At 36.9% G+C, this 26640-nt stretch overlaps 1 protein-coding gene across 2 annotated transcripts in view; it reads left to right on the top strand.

The window, feature by feature from the left end:
* The window catches only part of Frmd6 (FERM domain containing 6), a 77417-nt gene that overhangs the window by 36732 nt on the left and 14045 nt on the right, over window positions 1-26640 (top strand). Inside the window, exons 2-9 of one of the 2 annotated variants that reach the window (XM_048361818.1) lie at window positions 867-1111; window positions 8725-8815; window positions 14372-14475; window positions 15451-15527; window positions 18298-18484; window positions 21611-21766; window positions 23491-23556; window positions 24365-24433. In XM_048361818.1, the coding sequence (XP_048217775.1) occupies window positions 1013-1111; window positions 8725-8815; window positions 14372-14475; window positions 15451-15527; window positions 18298-18484; window positions 21611-21766; window positions 23491-23556; window positions 24365-24433 (849 nt within the window). In that variant the 5' untranslated portion in view covers window positions 867-1012. The remainder of the gene's footprint in view (window positions 1-866; window positions 1112-8724; window positions 8816-14371; window positions 14476-15450; window positions 15528-18297; window positions 18485-21610; window positions 21767-23490; window positions 23557-24364; window positions 24434-26640) is intronic. The other variant, XM_048361819.1, reaches the window with a different exon arrangement.

Here is a 26640-nt window from a genome sequence, read left to right on the forward strand (position 1 = left end):
ACCCGGCTTACAGAATTGCAACCTCTTTGTACAACTACTTAATAAAATTAAAAAAATAAAATGTATATTTAAATAAAATTTAAATAAAAATGATTGTTGAAATTTGGAAACAAAATTAATGTTTAATATATACTGACTAGGTATGAGAGATATTCCTTAGTTCTTAGATGTGTAAACATGGTTTGATTTATCTACATACACACACACACTTCCTACTTCTTTGTATCAATTAGATGATTATTTGGTGATACAATCAATAGAAAAATTACTTTTGCATTATGAGGTTAAGAATCAGGAGAGTGCATCCCTATACAAAGTTGAAAGTTTTAAAGATGGTTTAATAACCGTAGCATGTATCATGGAAAAATTGATTACAGCAAATACTCCTGATGCTCTGGAGATTACTGGCTTCCTTTAGCAGAATCTACTGGTGAAGTAAACGAAGTGAAAGCCAGACCACAGTGGTTGAAAAATGAATGAAAGTTTGGTGATAATGGAAGAAAGAGAATTTTGGTTTTTTGATTTGCTGCTGTTATTCTCATTTCTTTTCAAAATCTTTAGTAATCTCCCATATGAATTTGAAACTTCTCAAAGGCAAGATCCATTTTCATGAGCCCTGTGGTACACAACACTCTCTTGAATACAGAAATTCTTATTGGCTTTAAATGTAATTCATGACTGAATGAAGTTCCAGCAACAGATGTTAGTGGGCAAATTGCAGAATACATTCCCATGTACTGAACTAAGCAGTCCTGGCTGGAAACTTGCTGTCCCTGTGCCCACAAGAGCATTTGTGCACTACTCATCTCCCTGTTGCCACCCTCACTGCTCTATATTCATAAGATTCCTTCTGGGTTTTCTTATAGCTATGAAAGCTACATAGTAGAAAGCCATGATGCTGCTTCTGTCCGGCATGTGATGAAGATGAGAGTTTGACTTTGGAGTGCTGGGAACCTGAGCACTTGCTGAGGACACAGAGCCCAGCCCTGACCACTAGAGAGCCCACAACACAATGAACAAATTGAACTTTCATAACAACAGAGTCATGCAAGACCGCCGGAGTGTGTGTATTTTCCTTCCCAATGATGAATCTCTGAACATCATCATAAATGTGAGTATATCCATTTTAGAAATGTTTAAGTATTATCTTCCCTCACAACTGACCATATTCAAGTTACAGCTTGGTTCACCCATGCTGGGCTAGCTTTGAACCACAGTCCTCTGATCTCAGCTGTCTGAGTAGCCATGATTACAGGCATGAGCCACTGGTGTCCAGCGTATAAAAGTGAAATCATTACAGAATGAAATGAGTGGTAATATGGTAGAATCAGGGTGTTTGCATAGGTGTAAACTTAACATTGTGGCTTAGTTGAAGCTGCCTTCAACATCCTCTTACCTGAAGAAAAATTAGAGGATTATACCATAAAACTAATGGTAGGAATCATTTATAAGTCAGGTAATTCACAAAGTTAGCCTGAACATTGAGAACTAACACACTATTTTCTTTAGCTTAAAAAAATTAAGTTATAATTTTCATATTAAGACATAGAAAGTGTAAATTCTTACTAGTCTATATACCATTGTAACCATCACTAAGCTTGAGAAACAACTTTCCAGGAAGGACCTCAGAAAGACCCTTTAATGGTCCTCTAATCAATAACCTTTACTCAAAGGTTTACCCACTGTGCTGACCTCTATCAGCAGACAGTAGTTTTGCTTGCTTCTGATCTCCGTGCAGCTGAAACTGTGCAATGTGTCTGGCTTCTTTCACTCAGTATTTGACACGTATCAAGTAAAATATCTGACAGTAATTCTTTTTGTTGCTGTATAATATTCCAACCATATAACCATGCCTGATTTATTTACACATCTACTGTTGATGGATATTGAGTCATTTTAAATTTGTGCTATAATGAATAAAACTGCTATGAACCTACTGTCTATGCATGTGTACCCAAGTGGATGTATGAATCAGGGTAAACCAGTGTGTATACAGACACATTTGGTAGAAATTGCAAAACACTTAATGGTCATTAGTAATATACCTTGCATTTTCTAGCCCTTCTTCCTATTATAATAAACGTTCATATTCTTTCTTTCACTTCATTGTATTCTGAGGCAATTAGGGAAAAGATTGCCTTAGTGTGATGCCCTGATTTTTCCCATATGATAATATATTTTAATTGTTATATAAAGGACTATTTCTTTGTGTTCATTTCACGTGCACACCCACTGATAATGGGGCTTGAAATTAAGGCCTTGAGCTCTCACTTGGCTTACTTGCTCCTGGCTGGAGCTTTACAACTTGAGCCATATTTCTAGCCCAGCATTATTGGAATCTCTTGGACTTTGGCTGCCTTAGAACTACAGCCTTCTGATCTCAGCCTCCTGAGTAGCTAGAATTGCAGGTGTGAGCCACCAGTGCCCAGCTGTATGTAAGAATATTTCTAACTCTTATGCTATGACATATATATGATTCAGCTTTATTTAAAAAGTTTAGTTATGCTGGGTGCCAGTGGCTCACATCTGCAATCCTAGCTACTCAGGAGGCTGAGATCTGAGGATGACAGTTCAAAGCCAGCCAGGGCAGGAAAGTCTACGAGACTCTTATCTCCAATTAGCAACTAGGAAACTGGAAGTGACACTGTGGTGCAAGTAGTAGAGTGCTAGCCTTGACATAAAGAGCTCAGGGACAACACCCAGGCCCAGAGATTAAGTCCCATGACTGACCAGAAAAAGAAAAAAAGTTTAGTTATGACGAAGTTAGACTGAGAACCAAAATCATTTTAAGTTTATGTTAATTAATATTTACTCATTTAACTTCATTTGTACTCACAAGGATGTGTGAACATCAGACTGGGCTGTTGGAAAGATTTTTACCATTTACTGGAAGTATTTCTAGTAGCATACTAATTCCTTACTCAGGATATTTAAAGTTATATTTGGATGTGAAAGTGGTAGGCAATTATTTTTGCCTTTGGTTTTTAAAAAAAGATTTAATATGGGCTGGGAATATGATCTAGTGGCAAGAGCGCTTGCCTGGTATACATGAAGCCCTGAGTTTGATTCCCCAGCACCACATATATAGAAATGGCCAGAAGTGGCACTGTGGCTCAAGTGGCAGAGTGCTAACCTTGAGCAAAAAGGAAGCCAGGGACAGTGCTCAGGCCCTGAGTTCAAGTCCCAGGACTGGCAAAAAAAACAAAAGATTTAATGTAAAGTCACTGCATTTCATTGTAGGCATCAGCAAAACAAATTGGAAATATAATTCTACCTATGCTGTTTAGGTTCTTTTATACAATTATATAAAATATATCCTTTAAAATTTTTTGAATATATATAATCTAGGGCATGTAGCATAAACAGTAACAAATGTTTCACTTTGGTTCTCTCTTTTGCCCAATGAAATGTGTGTGTGTCTGTATATATGCACACAGGCAAAATGTGGAACTAAATCATACTAACTTTAACTGAAGACTACTCAGCAATTAATACTAAGAGATATAATTTCCAAAAAATTAATCTCATTCTAGTATACTAGAATCTCAATCTATACTAAAATCTGTACTGGAGAAATAATTTTGGAGAACTAACTGGAAGATAGTCAATCCATTTTTTCCCTATAGTTCTGTGGTTTTGAGACTTGAATCTATATCACAGTTGTTTGGAGGAAACAGTAACTATTCAGCCTGGTGGGCTCCTTTCCTTGGAAATGCTGACGTAAAAAGTGTAGGGCAGGTGCTGGGAGTGTGGCTCAGTAGTGGAGTGTGTTTGCCTAACATGTATGAAGCCCTGGGTTCAATTCCTCAGTACCACATAAACAGAAAAAGCCAAAAGTGGTGCAGCGGCTCAAGTAGTAGAGTGCTAGCCTTGAGCAAAAACACATGCGGACAATGCTCAAGGACTGAGTTCAAGCCCCAGAACTGGCAAAAAAGAAAAGAAACAAGGAAAGTATAGAGCAGGACATAGGAGTCTGTACTTAACAAGATTCCTAAACAAGCACTATGGATACTCTGAAGTTGTGTAAGACAGACTAGCAAAGGCCTGTATCCTAATACCTAGTTTCTTTTACTCTCTAGTCCTTCATTTACTGGATTGTGCTGCTGGCATTTTGTCAGTAGGCTGGCTGGCCCTTTGAATACTGTATGATGCACAATTAGTGCAAAGTAAATGTTTGCTGTTAGTAATTAATAATAATATAATTATCAGCATCATTGTTGAGAAGTATTATAAGGTTATCCACGTTATAACTCTGTCATTTACTGGCTTTGTGAACTTTGGGCAAGTTGCTCAATACCTGGAACATTCATTTGCACTAAGTACTCAATTCCTATTGCCTTTCCTTTACAAGGAATGATTGAGGAGAGCAGTGTGGTTGTGAAAAGACATGGATGTACTTTATACACAGACCTGAATTTAAATCCCATGACAGAATGACCTTTAGAAAGTTAATTAAGCCTCCTTCAGCATCAACACATCAACTGTAAGATGAGAATAATATCTGTGCAGCAAGATAGTTGTGAAATTTCAAAGTTAACACATAACATGATGTCTGACACAGAGTGTAGCAGCTATTATTACAAGTTGAGCACTCCTGATCCAAAAGTTCAGAATCTAAAACTCTGCAAAATCCAAAACTTACGTTTGGAGTAAGGCTATTCAGCCAATAAGGTCTATGAACATATAACAAAATTTAAAAAAGAACAACCTTGAAATCTGATACACTTCCTATTCATAGTACTTCACATAAGAGATAATCAACTTGTATTTTAATCCCTCAGCAGAAGTAAATGTTGTATTTCTTTAATACTCCCCCTCCTTTATTTGCAGCATAAGTTTGATAATCTTTCTAAGATGATCAAAACTATGATTAGGTTTCAGAGTTACAGGGCCTTGGGTTGAAGTCTCCATTCTACAATTTGTGTTGTGATTTAGAGCATGTTTCTTGGGATTTTTGTTCTTTGTTTTGAAACAGGTGTTTTGGTTTGTTTTCTCTCCTATGAAGTAGGTATGGTTTTGCACTTTTCATGGGGACAATGAGGATTTAAAGTTACTGTATGCTCACCTCATAAAGGGCTTAGTGTGGTACCTGAATTGTTTAGTGGGTCCTTTATAGGGCAATACTTGATCTTATGTCTTTTAGCTCTTTGTTCATTGGGATACTAGACTCTATTACTAAGACCAAGATAGAGAGTCTAAAGTCTGTGCGACCTATAATATTTCTTATTCCAGGGCCTGTTGACTCTTTTGCCATGCCCAGACTTCTCTCCAGCAAGCACTTGGATCCAATGAAGGATGAGCTTAACTAATGTGGTGGCTTGCTTGCTGCTAGAAAACAATTCCAAAGGCACCAACTGTCCCTCTTTTTCTACAAAATATTGTCTACATATTTAAAAAATAATACTTAATGTTTGCAGAGTTTGTAACAAATTAACTGCAGCAAAACCTATTTCATCAACAGCCTGGATTTTTTTTAAACAAAGAACATTTGTTCCAAGACAAGTATGGCTGATAAAACGTTGCCTTTCAGGATGTAGAGTAAGTTTACTCTTAGTCATTTTGAATTCCTTGTGAGTTGCACAAATAGGGGTTATTTTAAATTATTTTGATCTGTAGGCAAACATTAAATATGTAAATAAAGAAAAATTTGGAAATAAATTAATAAATAAATATAAGAACCATGAGGTTTTAGGGCAGTAGAATTGATTGTCAAGAGCTTGTCTGCACTAAGAGTGACAAGTTTTTTTTTTCCTAGAGAATATTTTCAGTATCCTTGCAGAATAACAAACTACTGATACATTTTGGATCAAATGCTATTTTAACTTAAAAGTTCCACATAAAGTCTTTAATAAAGCTTTAATTCTTATTGTTAATACTGCATACTATGTAGTATTTTTTGAAGATTAAAGAAGTTGAGAAATTTCACAATCAACTAAAATGTCATTTTAAAGACTCATACTATGCAAATACAGAGAGCTCAGGCTTGTTTTCTCAGCAGGTAAGACTTTAAAGCCACATCCTTATTTAATTATACTTTTAGAAAAGAACACTCTACTTATTTTTATCAGTAGGATCCAAGTCCTTGATTTAAACTAGCGGAACAATAATTATATGGAATGCATGGAAGTACAGCATTATTTGGCCAACAGTCATACAAAGTTACAACATAGTTTATGTTACTTTTCAATTGTAGTTTGGAATTTTAACAATTTTTTATATTTTATCCTGACTAACTAGGTCAAATTCAAGAAGTAGAAACTAAGCATTAAAAGTGCTTTTAGAAACCATGTGCTACTTTACTACTCAAATTTGTGATTGGTTCAATTTAAACATTGCATATGACATCCATACTTTCTTCCCTATCATTCTGTTTATGCTGATTTGCAGAGTGAAATTAGGGTAACATGACAATCAAAATCCAGAGCCTATTTAGTGAATGTTGGAAGTAACACAGAACTTCCATAGGACAGAAACCAAAAATCTCAAGTGGGTCCAGTCAAGCCAGCACCAAGGGGATGCTTGTGACCTCTCACTGGCAGATGTGTTCTCACAGTGGTGTAGGTGGGCTTGCATTGATGCATTTTCTCTAGATTTTTATAAAATGCTTTACTCAATAAGCTAGGGACAAATCTATAGTCTTTGAGCACACAAAGGTGTGAGGGAACCACAGGGAATCAGAATTTCCTCAAATGTATACTGAGTGCCTACTATGTATGCTGATTAAAGAAAGTACAACACTATCTGCTTCATTGAATTCCAGGTGCTTTTTAAGCAACTGATTATCTACTACCACTTCCCAAGGGGCCAGGGACTTGAAGTTTGTTCCCATTTAATAATCAGTGTGGAAAAGAAGAGTAAAACCATCTTTCTTACTATAACTGGAATCATTGCCAGTTCTGAAATGTTTGGTTTTTCATTTTCAAGGGAGAATATAGCATGCTTTTATTTCCTGATCTAAATTTCCATTGTATGATATAAAGCCCATTGATCAGTTACCTAATTTAGAATTTAAAATAATTTAAAATGTAATTGTTACCATGAAGAATTGAAAGTTGCTAATATCTATACGAGGGAAAAATGTCACATGAAATTAACAGGTGTAGCTAAAATTATAAACTATCATGTTGCACATATTCCAATACATGTATTTATGAATATTTCAGTATACAAGTGAGTTGTGAGTTGCTGACTTTTCCAGGACTTTGAGATGGATTTATGAGCAAGGTGATCTCTTAACGTCATTGTCAACCTGAGGTGAACGTGCATTTGCTGAGGCAGACTCATAATTACTACATCCCTGAACCTAATTCTTTATTAACAGTTGAGAAAACATCAAAACTGTCTTTTTAACTTAGAATAACTTATACCCAGAGGTGAAAATTAATATGGTTTGTGATTGAACTGTCCTAGAACTCAAGACAAGGAAAATATATTAAACAATAATGATGGTTGATTAAAAAGTAAAAGCTAGGCAGTCTTGTCATTATGTTGTACAAGGATTTCCCTTAGACCATGGAGAACACTTTCTTGAAAGGATACTTTCCTTGAATAGGTATTTCTCAAAAAAAAAAAAAAAAGACAAATGACTAAGCATCAGGGGAATGTAAATTAAAACCACAAAAAACATCAGCTCAAACATGTTAGGCTAGCTATTTCAAAAAGAGAAAAGCTACCATGTGTTGCTGAGGATGTGGAGAAAGGGGAACACTTTTTAGTATGTCGCTGGGAATGAAAATTCACATAGCCACTATTGAAAACAGTCTGAGGCTCCTCAGAAATTAAATATAGAATTGCCTTATAATCCCACAATTCCACTCCTATGTATATTTCTAAAGGAATTGAACTCATGTTGAAGATGTATCTACATGCTGACAAATCATTGCAGCACAATAGTCAAGATATGGAATCAACCTATGTCCATAGGTGGTTGAATGAAGTGTGATATGTACACAAAGGAATACTGTTCAGTCACAAAAGGAACAGAATTCTATCACGTGCAATATGGACAAACCTGGAGGATATTATATCACATTAAGTGAAATGAGACAGGCATATAATCTCATTTAGGTAGCATCTAAAAACATGTAACTCAGACACAGTGGAATGGTGGTTACCTAGGCCTAGGCTGTGCAGGGACTGGAGAGAACTTGGTCAAAGTATGCCAAATTTCAGTTACACAGGAAAAATAAGTTCAAGAAATCTTTTACACAAAATAATGACTGTAGCTAATAATGTTATATACTGGAAAACTACTGAGTATAAGCATATTCTTAAGTGTTCTCATCATAAAAACACACATATATATATAATACATGTTAATTAACTAGTTCATTCTGTGTACATAAATGAAAATGTCTTTTTAATATTTTAATATGTAATTTTTTCAATTTAAGTAAGTATATAAATTTATTTTAAAAAGGAAAGAATATTGCCAATTAATACTTTCAGTAGTCAGAGGCATTTGTCCATGTGTCATAAGATTTATGGGTCTTGTGCAAGATTGAATTGATACTTTATTACCATGCTGTAAAAATTGATACTGTGATAATCATTACTGAATCACAGCCACAGATTAAAGTGATTTCCACAAACCAGCAGACATTTTACTAGTGTTAACTTGTCCTATCAATTTGTATATTTACAATGCATTAAAACCCTGATTGTGGGTCACCAAGTAGGCTTATCTCAACTTTTGTTTTTCTTTTTCTTCTCTTTCTTCTATAGGTTAAAATTCTGTGTCACCAATTGCTGGTCCAAGTATGTGATCTGCTCAGGCTAAAGGATTGTCATCTCTTTGGACTCAGCGTCATACAGAGTAAATGTTAATTCCTTTTCTGATGGATTTAACCAACTATCCCTGAGGAAATGACATTTTTATAGCTTAAATCATGATTAGCTTAAAAGTATGATTGGCAAAATGTTTATAAACTCATCTTTATTGTTAGTATAGTGTTCATTTTTTTAAGTTTAGCTACTGTGTATTTCTTACAAGATTTAAGATTTTAAGTCATGAATCTGTTATAGTTTGAACTTGTAGTTGATACATGCTTAAGAATCCAGATTTTTATGTGTTCTTTTTAATCAAATAGTTGAAGCTAGGATGAAAGGATATTAGATATGTTTTATAATTTATTAATTACAATAACTTGGACATTACAAAAAATGTGACATTCCTCTTTTGATATTCTCTTGTTATTAACAGTATAGTGTAAGTTGTCTAGTAATTGAAATTTATTTTGTTTTTCTTCCCTTCTTTTTCTCCAGTCAAAGCTATGTGATTAGACATAGAGTTATTTTCTTCTGTATTCTTAATATGAAGAAATTTGCAATTAGCAAACCCCATAAACTCTTGCATAATTAATACCTTCACGATAAACACTTAGGACTTACCTGAGAGTTAATAAGCTTTCTCCTTTTAAATCATATTTGGAAATTTCTCTAGTTTTATATATACCAAAAATCCCTCAAAAACTTTCGTTCATTTTTATTAAGAAGATTTGTTGTAAAATGTGTTAAATTATGTTTTGTACATGGGTGTGAATTGGTTTTTGTTACTAGAATTGCTGAAATTTAAATCATGGTACCAGGCCCTTTCTCCAAAATGTGAACTGTTCTCAGTTGCCCATTTAGAAGAGGCTTAAAGAACATGGGAACACCTATGAACCACCCAGTTGCTCTTCAGTTTCTTCCTGTGGTAATCAGAGCAATAAAAACACAAAAGCTAAGCTCCATTCTTGTGTTTGTACAGACTTTAGTCATCTTTCAAGGGAGGGCCTAGGAGAAATTAGATGCCCAGTAGATTCTATGTAACTTTTATTATTCTATATTCACAGATAACTCATCTTATTAGAGCTATACCCATGCTGTTGATCTTTGTTGTTCAACAAGTCAGTCCAAGAAAACCAGTTTATAGCTTTCTTACATTTCAAAATGAGAGTTTGTAAGATGTCCTGTTTGAAGGAAAGATTGTGTTGCATGAAAGAACATTGGAACAGGAATCAGATGACCCAGTTCTAATTCTGGTTCTACCACTGACAGTGTGGCTTTGCACACATACTTGTCTTCTCTCACTCATTGTCAGTTTTTTCACAGGTCAAATAGAAACCACTACCCACCAGTCTTCCAGGATCCATGAGTTTTTGAGATAATTTTTATAAGCTTTAGTTTTTAGTGTGGTTTTGGGTTCCCAGCAAAATTGAACAGGAAGTATGGACAGTCCCATATACTCTCTGGACCCACACACAGTGCTCTTCTCACCAGCACACCCTGCCCCAGAGCAGTACACATGTGAACCTACATCCACACATTATTATCACTCAAAGTCCACAGTCTGCATTTGGATCCATTTCTGGTGTTGATACTTGTGCTTATATAAGGCGTTTGGACAAATGTATAATAGCATACAGTGTACATTATAATATATAGAATAATTTTAATGCTCTGAAACCTCTCACAGCTTTAGATTGGTATCTAAAATTCTCATTGTTAGTTGAGTAGTTGCAAAGGATATAATTTCTGCAGTACTTCATGCACTGACATTTTAAAATACAACTATTACAACAAGCACTCTTCTCTAATACCATCTAAATACCAAGAATCTAAATGTCATTCTAGTTTTTGAACTTTTTGTTTTGAAATAATTTCAGATTTATAGAAAGATTGCAAGAATACTAAAGATTTCCCATATACCCTTTGTCTTGGAGACATGGATTGGTAAAGGAATTTACAAAGACAGGAGAATAGGAGAAACAAAGGTTTATTAGGATGTTATTAAAGAAAAAATGGCAAGCATTTAGACAGAGAAATATAGCACCACTACTGCACTAATACTTGGGATCAGTATTGGTCCCCTAGGGCTGGGGGCCAGGCATTTTGGGGGTGACTGGGGATTTTTATGAATGACAGATTCTCTTGATGGGGTTTTTTTTTGCTTTCTTCAAGCATGGTTCAAACTAGATAAGTTTCAGAAACATCTTATAGGCTGGCTTTTATGTCCAAATTCTGACTGGCTGTTTTTCTATCATGGCTCTTTCACTCAGATTCCTCAAGTGTTTGCTTCTTCATCCATGATCTACCTGTCTTACAAACGTCAATGTAAATTTTCTGGAAATAAGGACATCATTTTCATATATTGTCATAGTATAAATAACATAGTTATGAAATTAACACTGATATTATACTACTTGGTCCTTCTTCTTTGACAGTAGTCCTAAATAATATTCATCATAGACAAAGGAAACCTAGGACTATTGAGTTACATTCAGTTGTCATGTCTCTCAAGTCCACTTCATTCCAGAACTACTCCTTAGTCCTACTTTGTCTTTTATGACCTTGACACTTGAAAAGTACAGTCAGTTATTTTGTGTAATGTCCTTTCATTTGGCTTTCTTTGATGTTTCCTCATGATTAATTCAGGTTATGCAATTTGGGAGACAGGAATATCAGATACATGATATTTTGCTCTTGTCAGTATGTGGTATCAGGAAACATATCTATTCATCTTTTTACTGGTGATGTTAACTGGTCACAAATTTCTCCACATTTTTTGTGCCAGTCCTGGGACTTGAGCTCAAGGCCCTGGCACTGTCCCTGAGCCTTTCTGTGCTCAAGGCTAGTGCTCTACCACTTGATCCACAGCACCACTTCTGGCTTTTTTATGTTTATGTGGTACTGAGGAATCAAATCCAGGGCTTCATGTATGCTAGGCAAACACTCTACCACTAAGTCACATTCCCAGCCCACATTTATTTTTTTATATGCATGAATTTGTATTAACATTTTCAACTCTAACTCAATCCTGTGAGATTCATTGTAGCCCTTCCTTTTTCCATTATTTATAATTTCTTTCTTCAACTGTGAGAAGCACAGCTTATTTGTCCAGTCGTTTATCAGTTAGTTTCTTATAAAGGATATTAAAAAGGATACAAGTGAAATGGGCCTAGAGTGAGGTGTGGGAGAAGAGCACAGTACTTTCTCTTCCTTAGGGTATCCCATTTTCCAGAAATCAATATATATATATGTATATATATATATATATATATATATACATGTCAGGAAGCTTCAGAATTTTCAAGCTAGAAACTGCTCAAATCACCAAGTGGTAGTGATATATATATATATACATATATATGTATATGTATATGTATGCATATTCATATATATAGAGAGATTGATATTATGTACATATATATCAAGTGGTAATGATGATGATACACACTGTGTGTGTGTACGTGTACACGCATGCACATACACTATTTTGGTGAGCAATCTCACTTTTGTTCATTGTGCTGCTGCTTTAGATAGGAACATATCAGATTCAACTGGAAGGTTGTCTGGTCCTGTCCATTTTGTGTTTAATCAGTAAAACTGAGAGATGGGAGATAAGTGAGGGCAAACCTAATAGTGGATTTAATTCACATCCCTTTCTTGTCCTGGAACTTCTTTATCTCATTTATTCAAATCGCATGACAAAGTATGCCATTTATAGCTAAAAAGTAGCTTTATTCTTGCCATCCTATTTTGATATACTTCTTGTCAAGTCCCAGTGTTCACCAGGAATCAGCAATACACTCAGGCTTCTTTATCTTTACTCCTGGTGTAGTCAGAGGTGCACTTCTACGTGAACATAGATATTTGTGTGTGAAGCATCCCAAGAGTACGCTCCCTTAGTTATAGTTAGGGAAAAACACTCTTGGGTTTTCTTTTTTTAAAAAAACATTTTTTTTTATTTAAAACTGTCTAGCCGGGTACTAGGGGCTTACTTCTTTACTCCTCCTAGCTATGCAAGAGACTGGGATCTAAGAATCATGGTTTGAAGCTAGCCCTGGCAGAAATGTCTTTGAGACTATGATCTCTAAATTAACTACTAAAAGCCAGAAGTAGAGCTGTGGCTCATGTGGTAGAGCTCTGCCTTGAGGGAAAAAAAAAACAACTCGGGCCCTGAGCCCCAGGAATAGCACAAAAGAAAGAAACAAATCCTCTAAAATATGGATATTAATTGCTTCTTTTAAGAAATGTGTCTCTCTTTTAAAAGATCCTCTCAGGAAAAATGAAAAATTTGGTGGTTTTACTAGCTTGTTTTCAGATGTCTAGATCATTTTTACATAGGTTTGAGCAGTCTTAATTTCTGTTACCCTTTATGAACATCAGCCTCTTGAAGGAATGTTTTGGCATTGATGTTTGTTTTTCATAAGATTCTTCTCTTCCCACAAGATCAATCCCAAAGGCAGTGCTCCGAATGTTTATTACTTTGGCAGTTGTGTTTTGATGTGGGGGAACATGGAGAACAGACATTTTTAAAAACTGTTCTTCACAAAGTGAGGTCAGGCTCCTCACTTGGAAATGGGCTGCTATCAGTGTTTCCTAACTTATGTGTAGTAGTTAAGGTGGTATTTTTTTCCTTGTCACTGTTTTACGTCGTTGAGAGCAGCTTTCTGTGGGCTAAAACAAAAATGTATTTTTTGTAAACCTGCGTGACACCCACAGGGTGAGATTGTGACCCTAGAAATTAAGAAAAAAACAAGAGTAGAACAAACATTTCTTCAGACATTGTACATGTTAGTAGTATGAGCTCTTTATTTTAGAAGGAAAATAATTTTTAATCCTACTAATGTCTAGCCCACGGGACCTTTTATCTTTTAGTATGTTACTGACTTTTCTTGGTTGTATACAAAAATCAGACTACTTTTACAGATCTTGAGGGTTTATTTTTCAAAGTGGCTTCTTTGAATATTTTTCCCTTTTTAAAAAATTTAATTTTATTGTCAAGGTGATGTACAGAGGGGTTACAGTTACATACGTAAGGTAGTGAATACATTTCTTGTTGAACATTGTTATACCCTCCAGCATTTTTCTTCTACTTTTCCTCCCCCAGCCCTCCCCCCTTATAAAGTTCATTTCCAACTTACTGTCTTATGAATATCGCTGTTGTATTGGTTTGCCCTTTGTCCTTTGTCTCACCATTGTGTTGGTCCCCTTCCCTTCCCTAATTCAGATAAACATATATATAATACACAGGGTACCAAAATCAAATGCATTGACAACAGGGGATAAACCAAAGGGGGGAAAATGAAGGAAAATATATAATTTCACATCATACATTTAAAACAATACCAACAAAGAAAACCCATATCTTGTTTCCATATCTTGGAGTTCATTTCACTTAGCATGGTCTTATATAGTCATTTGTACATAGCTATTGAGCTATTGTGATCATCTGTTAGGACTATGTAGACATATACTAATTATTATAAATGAGGGAAACCGTGGAGTCTATTCTATGTTTCTTTGGGTCTGGCTTACTTCACTTATTATGATTTTAAAAAGTCTATTCCTTCTTTAGCATATCTTGTTTCCTTTTTTTGATGTACAGATAATGAACATGTATATATGGAGCTGTCACAAAAGCTTTATAAGTATTGTCCAAAGGAATGGAAAAAAGAGGCCAGCAAGGTACGACAATACGAAGTCACTTGGGTGAGATTACATTTATGAGCAAAATTATTTTGATTTTTTCAAAAGATGCTTATTTTGGCTGTTATATATATTAGAAAAATAAGCAATATTTATCCAGTAGAGAAAGAAACAATGGAAATAAATTATAAGTTCTAAAATATCAGATTAATCAAGTTGAATAGCTAATAACATATAATGATACTCTTGGTGTCTATTCAGTAACGTTTGATAATAATTTTGTTAGTAGTATCAGGATAATGCTTTGAAGTGAAAGCATGGAAAAATTATATGTTTGTCCCTCATAGCTATGTTGTCAAAACATCTAGGACGTTTTTAGTTTTGATCTGCTTTTACTATACTTGCATTTGATCTTTTATTACTTTATTTAGTAAACATCAAGTCCATTTATGTGTGAGATATTTATCGAGAATTTACATAGAGTTTCCTGGATCAGTCTAGTAAATCAGGAATGAAAATCACATGTCTTAATCTCAGATCCTCCAATTTGTAGTTAAAAATTCTTGAGATAAACTGGAAAGCTACTTCATAGCCAGCTAAGGAGTAAGGAACATGAATGTCAAATAAACAGCATGTTAGAATTTGGTATGTGGAATGTCAAGGGAACAAGAGAACATTTGTAATAAGGAGCAAATGGTCACCACAGGGGACAGGGCTGAGCCAGGAGCTGGGTCTCAGCTAGAAATTTCCATGACATTTATTTTTATCTTCCCTTGTGTTGCCATTGGCATTACTGTGAATGAGAGTCAGGGGGATGGTGCCCTGTATTGCTGTGTTAACTTCCTGGTTTTCCATGATCCTGGTATCCACATGGGACAAATGTACTCATCCATTATAAGCCCCTCTCATTACAAATCAATTAAACTTGTCAGCATTTAAGAAGAGCCTTGCAAATAATGATATTGTGGTTCTTTTGAAACGCATTTTTGAATTTACTGAAAACAGCCTATTTTTGACATGTGTCTTTTTTTTTTTCAGGGTATTGACCAGTTTGGGCCTCCTATGATTATACACTTTCGTGTACAATACTATGTGGAAAATGGCAGACTGATAAGGTATGAGAACAAAGAAAATTTCTGAGCATTTGTTTCCCCATAGCACTTCTAACATATGTACCAAATAAGTCATTTGTGTTTATTGTTTGCTCCACCTCTTAGAATATAAGTTTCATAAACACTGCAGGTATTTCCTTGTTACCTTTTTTCTTTACTCATCATGTATGTGTAATCCTCAGTCTTTTTTTTTTTTTTTTTTTGCCAGTCCTGGGGCTTGAACTCAGAGCCTGAGCACTGTCCCTGGCTTCTTTTTGCCCAAGGCTAGCACTCTACCACTTGAGCCACAGCGCCACTTCTGGCTTTAATCCTCAATCTTAAAACAGAGGTTTTTTAGGCACTCAATGATATTTCCTGTATGAATAAATGCTAATTGTAGATTATGACTGAAAATGCTGACATCATCACTGGCTTACATTTTCACTAGCAGATCAGTCCCCAAGAAGGAACTAGCACTTCTGTGAAGAGGAGAGATTAAAGGATTTTTACTCCTCCAGCTTTGGGGAGTAGGGCAGGGGCAATTTATATTATCCTATAAGGCACAGGCATTTATATTACCTCCTTTTCCTCTTACATTTAGGGTCTAGTTTCTGCTCCTACCAATAACTTTAAAACTGAGAGTAAGTCCAGTGAAACTGTGCTGTGAGAATCCTGGGTACAGGTTGACCTGGGCAGTAATTCGATTCTTTTCTCTTGAGATGAGTTCATGAACAATACCATAATCATGATGCAAGTTCAGATCTCACCAGTTTAAAGGCTCAGTTAATCTTTAGTATTGGAGCATTCAGTCTGGACTAATTCCAGTGGTAATTTTCTTGGCTGATAAGAAAACATAAATGTGGACTTTGTAATTCACTTTATTTTCAAACTGAGAAATTCTGTGAAAGTGACCAAGATATAATTGGCTAGTGAGTTACATGAAAAATTAGCACTTGATACTTTGTATCATTGCCAGACACAAACTAAAGGCAAAACGATTAGTATATGAAGAAATTTTTAAGGACTAAGAAAGATCATTAGTCTGTTATGGGTTTTGAGGGAGGAGATTCCACATCTCAAGAGTCCACCACTCAGAGACAGTCTCAAGTAAAAAGATGGATTTATTGGGGAAGCAAAAAGCAAACTGACCGTCCAGGGATGCAGCACAGACTTGGGAGCTGAAACAGCGACCAAGAGCCGTGCTTAAGTTGGGGTTATAAAAGCAAATACCACATGGTCAAGCCTGCCATACACAGGTGGCCAATGAGGTTACAACACTTACAGAGCATGCCAGGTCACAGGCAGGTGGCCAGTGGAGGGACAGTCTACCTCATAGTAACTGAACCAACCTATCATTTTAGTTAGAAATGGCAACCAAATTTGGTGGGCTCACACAGTGCAGGGAGATACACCTACTCATGGGGGTGGGGTTACTATTGTTCACAGCAAGGGAGACCTTCCCTGGATTCTGAGCAGATGGGCAAGGAAGGCCCTCAGGGGCGGGGAAGATCTTAGTGAAGATGGAGTCAGCTTCTGCTCTTTTTAACTAATCTGAGATGGAGTCCATTTGACTCCCCTCAACAAGTCATTTTGTTCATATAAAATTTTCAGACACTTTATCTGGTAAGGATGAATGCCTGCCCCACAAAGAAGGAAATTAAACTAACATTAACTCTAGTGTACTAATAAATGTTTAATTCTTCCCTATACGGCTTTTTCCCCTAGAGATGGACTATATACAATCAGTATATGCTTAGCATTGGAACAACAAGCAGTCTGAAAACTATTATTACATAAATGCTTTTAGTTTTAACCACTTCATATTTAAACAGGTCTTGGTTAATGTAAACCCATATTTTTTTGTTACCATGTACTTTTGAGCCCCGAATCTCAGGGAAATAGTCAATCTAAAATAATGAGGCAAATGAGCTCATTAAAATACACATACACACACACACACGCTGTTTTTTTTTGCAGATTGCAAATATCCTGTTTGCCCATTAACAGTTTTGTCTGAGTGGGTTTTGACTAGGATTTTTTATTTTTGTTTATTTGTTTTATCATCCCATCTTTCTCAACATATTTAATGGAGACTATATTTATTTCTGACCTCAATGGACTGCAAAGAATTCTCAGTGGGGTTCACTACTAGTATTTCCTTTGGTGGGAGTGTGTGGTTATCATGCGTGTGCCTATGAAAACAGTTCTATAAATGAATATCCAGTTCAGAAAAAGATGTTAGGAAAGCTTGTAGTTCACTCATTCTTAGAGAAACACAGATTTTTTTAAAAAAGCACTATGGTTAAGCAAACTGTTTCCTTAAAGGGCATATAAACAGACATTTTCTAAGGGGCGTTAGAATATTTACGATGTGCTTAGCTAAGAAACAGAAATGTTGAGACCAGGGTTGCTCCTAGATGTGTTCTTGTTTGCAAGGAGAGTGTGGCATCACTGTAGCAAGAAATTCAAAAACATGTCAAAACTCTGTGCAGTGTGACTTACTTACCATATTGGAGTGGAATTTTTGAAACCTTTTCTCCTTCTGTGGGTGAATCAAATGCTAAGAGGCCTTGGGAAATGTTATTTTTGCTGTTTGGATGTCTGAATAGGAATTGTGACCCCTGAGCCCTCTTGAGGGAGCAATCAAGTCCTAACTAGGACCTCCCTCTTTTTGTTTGGGAGGAGGCAGAAATGGGGCTGCTGTCAGCAGATGGAGAACAGGATTTGGGTTCTGTTTACATGCCATTGTATTGTTCCACTAAAATGTGACTGCTGTTTTCTTTTATTTTCCTAGTGACAGAGCAGCAAGATACTATTATTACTGGCACCTGAGAAAACAAGTCCTTCATTCTCAGTGTGTGCTCAGAGAGGAGGCCTACTTCCTGCTGGCAGCCTTTGCCCTGCAGGCGGATCTTGGGAACTTCAAAAGGAATAAGCACTATGGAAAATACTTTGAGCCTGAAGCTTACTTCCCCTCTTGGGTAGGCAGTTTACAGATTCTCACCAGCATTTTCTCTGGTATATTCCTAGCTCTCGGTGCTGCTCCTCATGTTCCTTCAAGAAATGGGCACCCATGTGTTTGGGAGTCAGGAAAACTACTCGAGATGCTGTCCAAATATAAATGTAATGCTTGAGACCATGGGACACAGGATGTCTTGTCACTCATTCTGCCCACAGTCAATGAGGAAGAGGATTGCTGTCCATCCGCAACATGGTGGAACTTGATTTGGCCAGCCTCGTTTTGGCACACACTTGGCTGTGACAGTCTTCTCCACTCCTAATGGAGCAACATTTTCTTCCTCTGAGGAGAAAAATATTGCTCCTTAGATGAGATCACTCACAGCTTTCCTGGGCTGAGAAAATGAATCTAAATCAACTTCCCCTTCTGACCTCCAGTGTCCTCCTTCTACAAGAAAATGTAGGCTATTCCACATGAACTAACTCACTTTATTTGCTTCTGCCTGTTTCTCGGGTCCCATCCTTTCTTTCAGGCCTCTTGGTTTTTCTCTCTCCTGTGTCAGTAGTTTTTACTTCAGGTCTTTGTCTTTCAGTTGGAACACATAGAACATTGTATCCCCCACATATCTTGGAGAAATGAGCTACCTCGCTTGCCTTCCTTCTTTGGAAAGCAGGGATTTTTCTAGCTTCTTCCTGCCCACATGTATTCCTCAATCACTTCTACCTGCCTCTTGCCCTGCAGTCCACTCATGGTGCTGTCTCTGAGGTTCCCTGTTACCTTCATATTATCAAATCCAGTTGACATCTTTCACTGCTGCCCTTGAAATTTAACCACTCACATCTGAAGAGAAGTTCATTCCAAATTAATGCCTCCAACAATCTCCTTCTTTCAGGTAACTCCCAGATCTGTTTCTTTCCCTTGCTTCTGTGTAGCTGCTTATCTACAAGTACCTCAAACTCCAGATGCCCTAAGTAAGATTTGTCATCTTCTCACTCACTTCTGCAGAATTGATCCTACTTCTGAATCCCCAGTTTGGGCTAGGGACACTGCCCAGAACCTGGAGTCATGTGGGATGCTCTGTGTTCTCTTCCTGTTCTGGCAGTCAACTGCAGCATCCTCAGCCATAAACACTTGATTACCAATCACCCTGCTTAAGAAATAGTGCCCTCTTATACCTTGTTGCTGTTAGCTTTCTTCAGTGTTCCTACTGTTTCCTACCGTAGTTTCTAGTGTTTTCCTAAGTTCTGGACTGGTTCCTGTTTCAGTGTTACCTCCATAGCTTGCAAGTGAAGTGATGTCATTTCTGAGGGGTTCTCCTGTTATCTGTAGTATGAAGCTCAGCTTCTGTGCACATTCTTGAATGTGTGATCCTTGCCACTCGTTCTAGCTTCCTCTCTACCAGTCCTGCACTTTGAACTCTCTCACAGTTGCTATGTCTCCACACTGCCTGTGGTGTTTCACACATCTGGGCCTTTCTTCCTGCCATTCCTTTAGCCCATGAAACCCTGCTCTGTTTTATACCTGGCTGACTTTTTTCTTTTTTCTTTTTTTTTTGCCAGTCCTGGGCCTTGGACTCAGGGCCTGAGCACTGTCCCTGGCTTCTCTTTGCTCAAGGCTAGCACTCTGCCACTTGAGCCACAGCGCCACTTCTGGCCGTTTTCTATATATGTGGTGCTGGGGAATCGAACCCAGGGCTACATGTATACGAATCAAGCACTCTTGCCACTAGGCCATATTCCCAGCCCGACTTTTTTCTTTTTTTAAACCAGTGCTTTCCTCTGGACATTCATTCTCATTGGGTGCCCAGATCAGTGACTCCCAAGTTCTTGCACATAAGCATTATACATCCATTTTCAAATGATTTATCTCTTACCCCCAGTTAGCTCACTGTTTATATGTTCTTAGGGTTAAGCATGACCATAATCTCTTCAATTTCTAATTTTAAGTCACAGTGAAGTGCCAATATGTTTATAATTGACTCTCAGTACTCCAAGGAAAAACAAGTGTGTGAGCCTTTATTGTCTGCCGTGTGCCTCGTGTCCTGTAGTTGTCATCAGATTGGGAATCATGGCCCTTTAAATCAGAGCTTCACAGTTCCGAGGCACCAGTGTTCCCCCTATATCCTCGAGGTCAGCCAGGTCATCAACCACATCCACTGTAACTTCTGGGTTTTCTGACTTGAAAAAAAGGTGGCATAGTAGTGTAGGTGATCTCCATGAAAAGGAATCTAGGAAGAAAACCAGTAGCTTAGATTCTCACCGAAACATGATAAATGCCCAGTAATTTACCATGTATAATTCCTTCTAAAATATTCAATATGAAGGAACAAAATGTTTGTGTACGTAAAACCATTTTAAGCCAAAATGTCATTACTTTTTTTATCCTGATAATTTCAGTTTTAAGCACTACTTTTTTTCCTACATTGCATAGTTCTTTTCACTTTCTATAACCCTTATGTAGCCAGCTAAGACTTTAATCAACACCTTTCTCTTAGCCTGCAGCTGCGGGATACTATATATTTTTGACATTTGAAAGCTCAGACTACTGCCTGATGAAAATCTAAACGACAGCAAATCACAGTGACTATTTGAATGAGATTGTTTTTTCATAAGTATTCAAATAGAGTATTAATTGCCTCTTAGGTGGAGTTTTTGAGAATTCTCCCCAGTCCCTTGCCTTCTTTGGATGAACATTTAAAATCTCCTATTCTGTTTTTAGAAGAGTTAAATAGTATTGAGAACCGGCAGATGTGCTGACAGTACATGTATTTCATGTCACCAGACATTTCGCCAGTATAAACCATGATGTATTACAGAATTATGCAAGTTTGCATGGGATTTTCTGTGTGTGTGTGTGTGTGTGTGTGTGTGTGTGTGTGTGTGTGTTACTATAACACCTAGAGAGCCTATTTTTCCCATTGTGATTTTCCTGTTTAGCTATACAGCAGTACTGCAACTGGACTTTGTAGCCTCTAGTATTAGCAAGTAATATAACAGATAGAGAAAACAGAATAAAAGGGGGAAATTTTAAAGGAAATCAAGCCTGTGTATTTGGGATATTTAGATGCTCACTATTTCATTGTTTGGGGGTAAGATTATTCACATCCCTCCAACAGATATTGCATTGCACTCCCCTCATATCCCAACAGGTTCTTTCCAAGAGGGGGAAGGAGTACATCCTGAAGCACATTCCAAACATGCACAAAGATCAGTTTGCCCTGACTGCCTCTGAGGCACATCTGAAATACATCAAAGAGGCTGTTCGACTGGATGATGTTGCCGTTCATTACTATAGACTATACAAGGTACAAATGCACCAAGTCCCGGGCTTCAGAGAGGCACCTCCCTGAACGAGATCTCAGTTCTCTTGAAAATTGTAATTTTCATTTAAAAGAGTTTGGTTAAACTGGCCCTGGGTTAGCATAGATCAGTCTGGGAAGCAATGGTGCTTTTCTTCTAGGTTAGAATCAGGGCAGAGTATTTGTTTAATATTTCCAATAGTGAGGTAACTGTACATTGTGAATCTGACTTTTTCGTTGATTATAAAACAGTTTGATTTATCCTACCCATGTTGGCTTTTCTGCTTTGAAGAGCAACATTTGGAACTTGTTTGTTCAGAACTGTGTAATAGCCCTCTAACAGAACCTGTGTGGTTCTTCCATTTTACATAGAAAATGGCTTTCTTATCTGCTTAAAACAAGATAGTTGGGGCTGGGGATATGGCCTAGTGGCAAGAGTGCTTGCCTTGTATACATGAAGCCCTGGGTTCAATTCCCCAGCACCATATATACAGAAAATGGCCAGAAGTGGTGCTGTGGCTCAAGTGGCAGAGTGCTACCCTTGACCAAAAGAAGCCAGGGACAGTGCTCAGGTCCTGAGTCCAAGCCCCAGGACTGGTAAAATAAATAATAATAATAATAATAACAAACAATATAATTAAAATACAATTAACGTGGATGAATAGACATTGTTACCTTATGTAAAGCTGTTATTTCTTTGGAGAATTTAAGTGACTGCCACTAAATGTGCTTCATTTAAGGGTTGCTTATTGAAGTGGAGAAAAGTTAGAGAAAACAAGGAACACTCTGAAAAAACTGTTTTATGCTCATTTACTGCCTATACCTACACAACCAGTATTTTCATGAACACAGTCTTATTTCAGAAAGCAATCAGTACAACCTTGAAAAGGATAGTTCACCAACATTTGGATGGTTGGATTGCTTTCTCCTTTTACACATTGTACTATATATGCCTTTCCCAACATAAAATGATAACTCATTTTGTTGTGGGGGAAAAAAGCACTGTCCAACTTGTAAAAAATAGGCTGTTTTCTCAGGATGCAGCAATCAGTACTGTAGTATGAACACTTGATTCACATTTTTCGATATTGCTACTGCTCAACTTCCATATCATCTTGCAACAAATCTAAAATTTCCATTTATTAAATTAAGCACATTATGTATTCTCTTTTGCTTGGGGGCAGATTTCTATAAATTTTAACATATTTGGGGGCACTGTTTACTTTTTTGAGAGGCAAAGTTTTCCCAATACCCTTGGGTCTGTAGTATTGGCTTCAGACTCAAGGAGCTGGGACATTTCCCAAATTTAAGCTTGATCCATCTCAGACTATAACTATGACATTAGACTTAGGATTCTAACATCTAAGAAAAGACAAGCATAAAATAGAAGGTAAACAACAACAACAAAGGTTAAACAACAAAAAGTATTCTTGTCTATTGAAGTTTTCAGGAACATAAGTATTTACAATATTGTCATATGTGAGTATAAATAATATAGTGAAAACACTTAAAATTTGAAATCTAAAGATTAAAAGCACAACATTTATCTTTACTGATGTGTAATATGTGCTCAAGATTTTCTTAAATTTTGTAGGAAACAAAGGATATAGAAAACCTTGAGCAAAGTTACTTTAAGCCAAAAACTTTACATCTCTGAAATTTCTATTTCTTTGGTGCTGAATTTTTCATTCTAGAAGAAAATGCTACTTCATAAAATTTTATTCTCATAGGATAAAAGAGAAATTGAAGCTTCATTGACCCTTGGATTGACCATGCGAGGAATACAGATTTTTCAGGTTGGTAAATGAGAAATAAGTGTCAAACGGAATCAGTCATGTCTTGCATTTAAAGTGTGCCTATGTGGGCTAGTATAGTCTCAGTGGTCTATTTCCCATTACTATTTCCTACTTATCTTGTGCAGATGTGGATGATGTAGGATAAATGGAGTTTCTCAGTCTAGTCCAACAGTAAGCCAATGATTAGCCCAGGTTTATCACTAACAGATCATTAATATTCAGCCATATCTCTTTGGTATCATTGATTATCCATATGTCTTTTATCCCCTGGATAGCTTTAATAACTCTGGAAAGAAAATTGTCATTTTAATATGGAGTCTAGCCAGATATTTTAATTTCCGCTTCACATTTCTGATAAAACTTGCCCCCTGTGATAAGCCATGACAGTCGCGTTTGCAGGTGGGATGGGGTTATCCTACAGCCATCTACCAGGACAGAGAATATCCTTCTGCAAGACAGAGAAAGATATAAGGGTGTTTTATCATTGTTGTAGGCAAAATATCCAGTTATGAATGTCTGAGACCCCTATCACATCTCAGGAATATCCGAGTCTTTTGTACTTTTTATTTAAATTTAAGGATAGGTCAGAAGGGAAAAGCTTGCCTTAAAAGGGCCAGTTAATATGTTCACACAGGAACCAAAAGCTAAAGAGTTTGATCACTAGGCTTTTAATTACTCTCTGCACTTCTCCAGAGAGTTGAGATCTTTCAGATTTTAATTGCTAAATTTTGGTTTTCTAAGAGAAAAGTCAGAGCTAGTTTAAAGCATCATTTTTCCTACTCCATATGTGTTTTAATTCATTCTGCAGAATCTAGATGAAGAGAAGCAACTACTTTATGATTTCCCCTGGACAAATGTTGGAAAGTTGGTGTTTGTGGTAAGTTTAAAATAACTTGTTGAAAGTCTTACAGGATATTTTTGTGAACAGAGTAAATGTTTTATATCTTTTTAAAAATACTATGTCATGAACAAAAGTTGTCATTCTTTTAAATAACTAAATCTGAAGACAATATCTTCAGTTCTTATCCATAGTGTACTTAATCCTTAATCTTATAGCAAGGCAAGAGAATGTACTAATTTTAATTTGTGCATCTGTTCCCTGCCATACTACCCTGAATTATTCTGGTGGTAGCAGAAGAAATGTAATGGAAAACATATAAGTTAAGTTCATCAAGTGCAATTACCATTAAAAAAAATCCTGTAGCAGAGCGATGGGAAAATAGAGAGCCATAATCACAGGGTAAATTGCTCTTAGTGTGGAGGTTGTGTGGCTCATTTGGAAGTTACTTCTTTGGAGCAAAGAATAAAGAATGATATAAAAAGATGTTCCTATTAATATCACACTATATAAAACTCATTATTATAAAGAAAAGTAATAAGTAACAGGAAAAAGTACATTTATTTTTAGAATATTGAAACTGATATACTTTTAGAGCAAATTCTTGATTTTTCCTCGGCTGTTTCTCTGTCAACTATATATCCATTTTTTGGTAGAGTTCAAATAATTAGCGTTGTGTCCAGCTTGTGGTCCATTGTGGTCACTGAAATCCATGATACGGTTATGATCAGAGATTATTGGGGAAAACACACAAAGGAAAGGGGGAGGACATGAAATTGTAAGCATGTAATCCTACCCTGTAGGGAAAATGGCTTGTATAAATTAAGGGCTGCCTGGCACATGGAATATGGTGCTGACTCCATACTGCCCTCAAGTCAAACGACCTGGTACTGACCTTCATTTCACCTTCACCTCACCTTCGTTTCTTGGCCACCATTCCGTTTGACCTCACTTTCTCTGTATGTTAAGTAGTACCTGACCTGCTCCCTCCTCAATGGCAACCTGAAAGGAGATGAGCTGTTGGAAAATGAGCACGGCATTGCTCTACTCACCTCTTTTCTGGCTCAAATCCAGTAGTAGCAGATTGCATGTATGAAGCTGAGTTATTTTAGTTGCTGACCTCAGTAGTTTGTAAGTATCAGCCATTCACCTTATCTATGGAACTGGTTAAGGAAAACAGATTTATGGGTCTTATTCTCACCCCCAAGAGATGTTTGATTCACTGGACCTAAGACGGAGTCGGAATCGATTGTGACAAATTTACCAGATGATTCCTCTGTCAGCCAACTCATCCCTGCTTTCGATTTGTGATTTTGAGCACATCACTTAACCTCTCTGTACTTTGGTTCTATCCTAAAATGGTGACAATTGGTCCTCCCCCAGACTTGTGAGAATTAAATGAAAGTAAATACTTAGTACTCACTTAATGTCAGTTACTATTGTCCCAGCATTGAAATCCACCAGGAGATCCCTTAAAATGAAAAGCTAGAGGTTGATTCTTTTAATTTTAAAATAAATCCCTTGCTGGGCACTGTAATCCTAACTACACAGGAGACTGAGATCTGAACATCACAGTTTGAAGCCAGCCTCAGCAGGAAAGCCCATGAGAGACTATCTCCAGTTAACCATGAAAAAGCTGGAAGGGAAGTGTGACTCAAGTAGTAGAGCACTAGCCTTGCGCACAAAAGCTTAGGAACAGTTCCCAGGCCCTGGGTTCAAGCCCCAGGACCTGCACAAATTAGATGTATGAAAGAATGAATGAGAAATCTATCCCTTCTTGAGCCACACAACCAAGTTCCTTTGGACTGAGTTTGAAATGTATTGTTAAAATATACCTCTCTCTCTGGGCTGGGGATATAGCCTAGTGGCAAGAGTGCCTGCCTCGGATACACGAGGCCCTAGGTTCGATTCCCCAGCACCACATATACAGAAAAACGGCCAGAAGCAGCGCTGTGGCTCAAGTGGCAGAGTGCTAGCCTTGAGCGGGAAGAAGCCAGGGACAGTGCTCAGGCCCTGAGTCCAAGGCCCAGGACTGGCCAAAAAATATATATATATATATATATACCTCTCTCCCTCCTTTCCCTTACCTCTCCTCTAGCTGGGCTTCGCTATATCTGTATTCCCTTTTGTAACTCTGTTGCTCAACTCGTTATTAGGAAAAGAAAAAGGAATTTATAATACCCCATAACCATGAGGTATTCTTGTTCAGAACTAGAACTTCATGGTTCTAGACCTAAAGAGTGGGC

The sequence above is a fragment of the Perognathus longimembris genome, chromosome 14 (assembly GCF_023159225.1).
Source record: "Perognathus longimembris pacificus isolate PPM17 chromosome 14, ASM2315922v1, whole genome shotgun sequence".
NCBI lineage: Eukaryota > Metazoa > Chordata > Mammalia > Rodentia > Heteromyidae > Perognathus > Perognathus longimembris.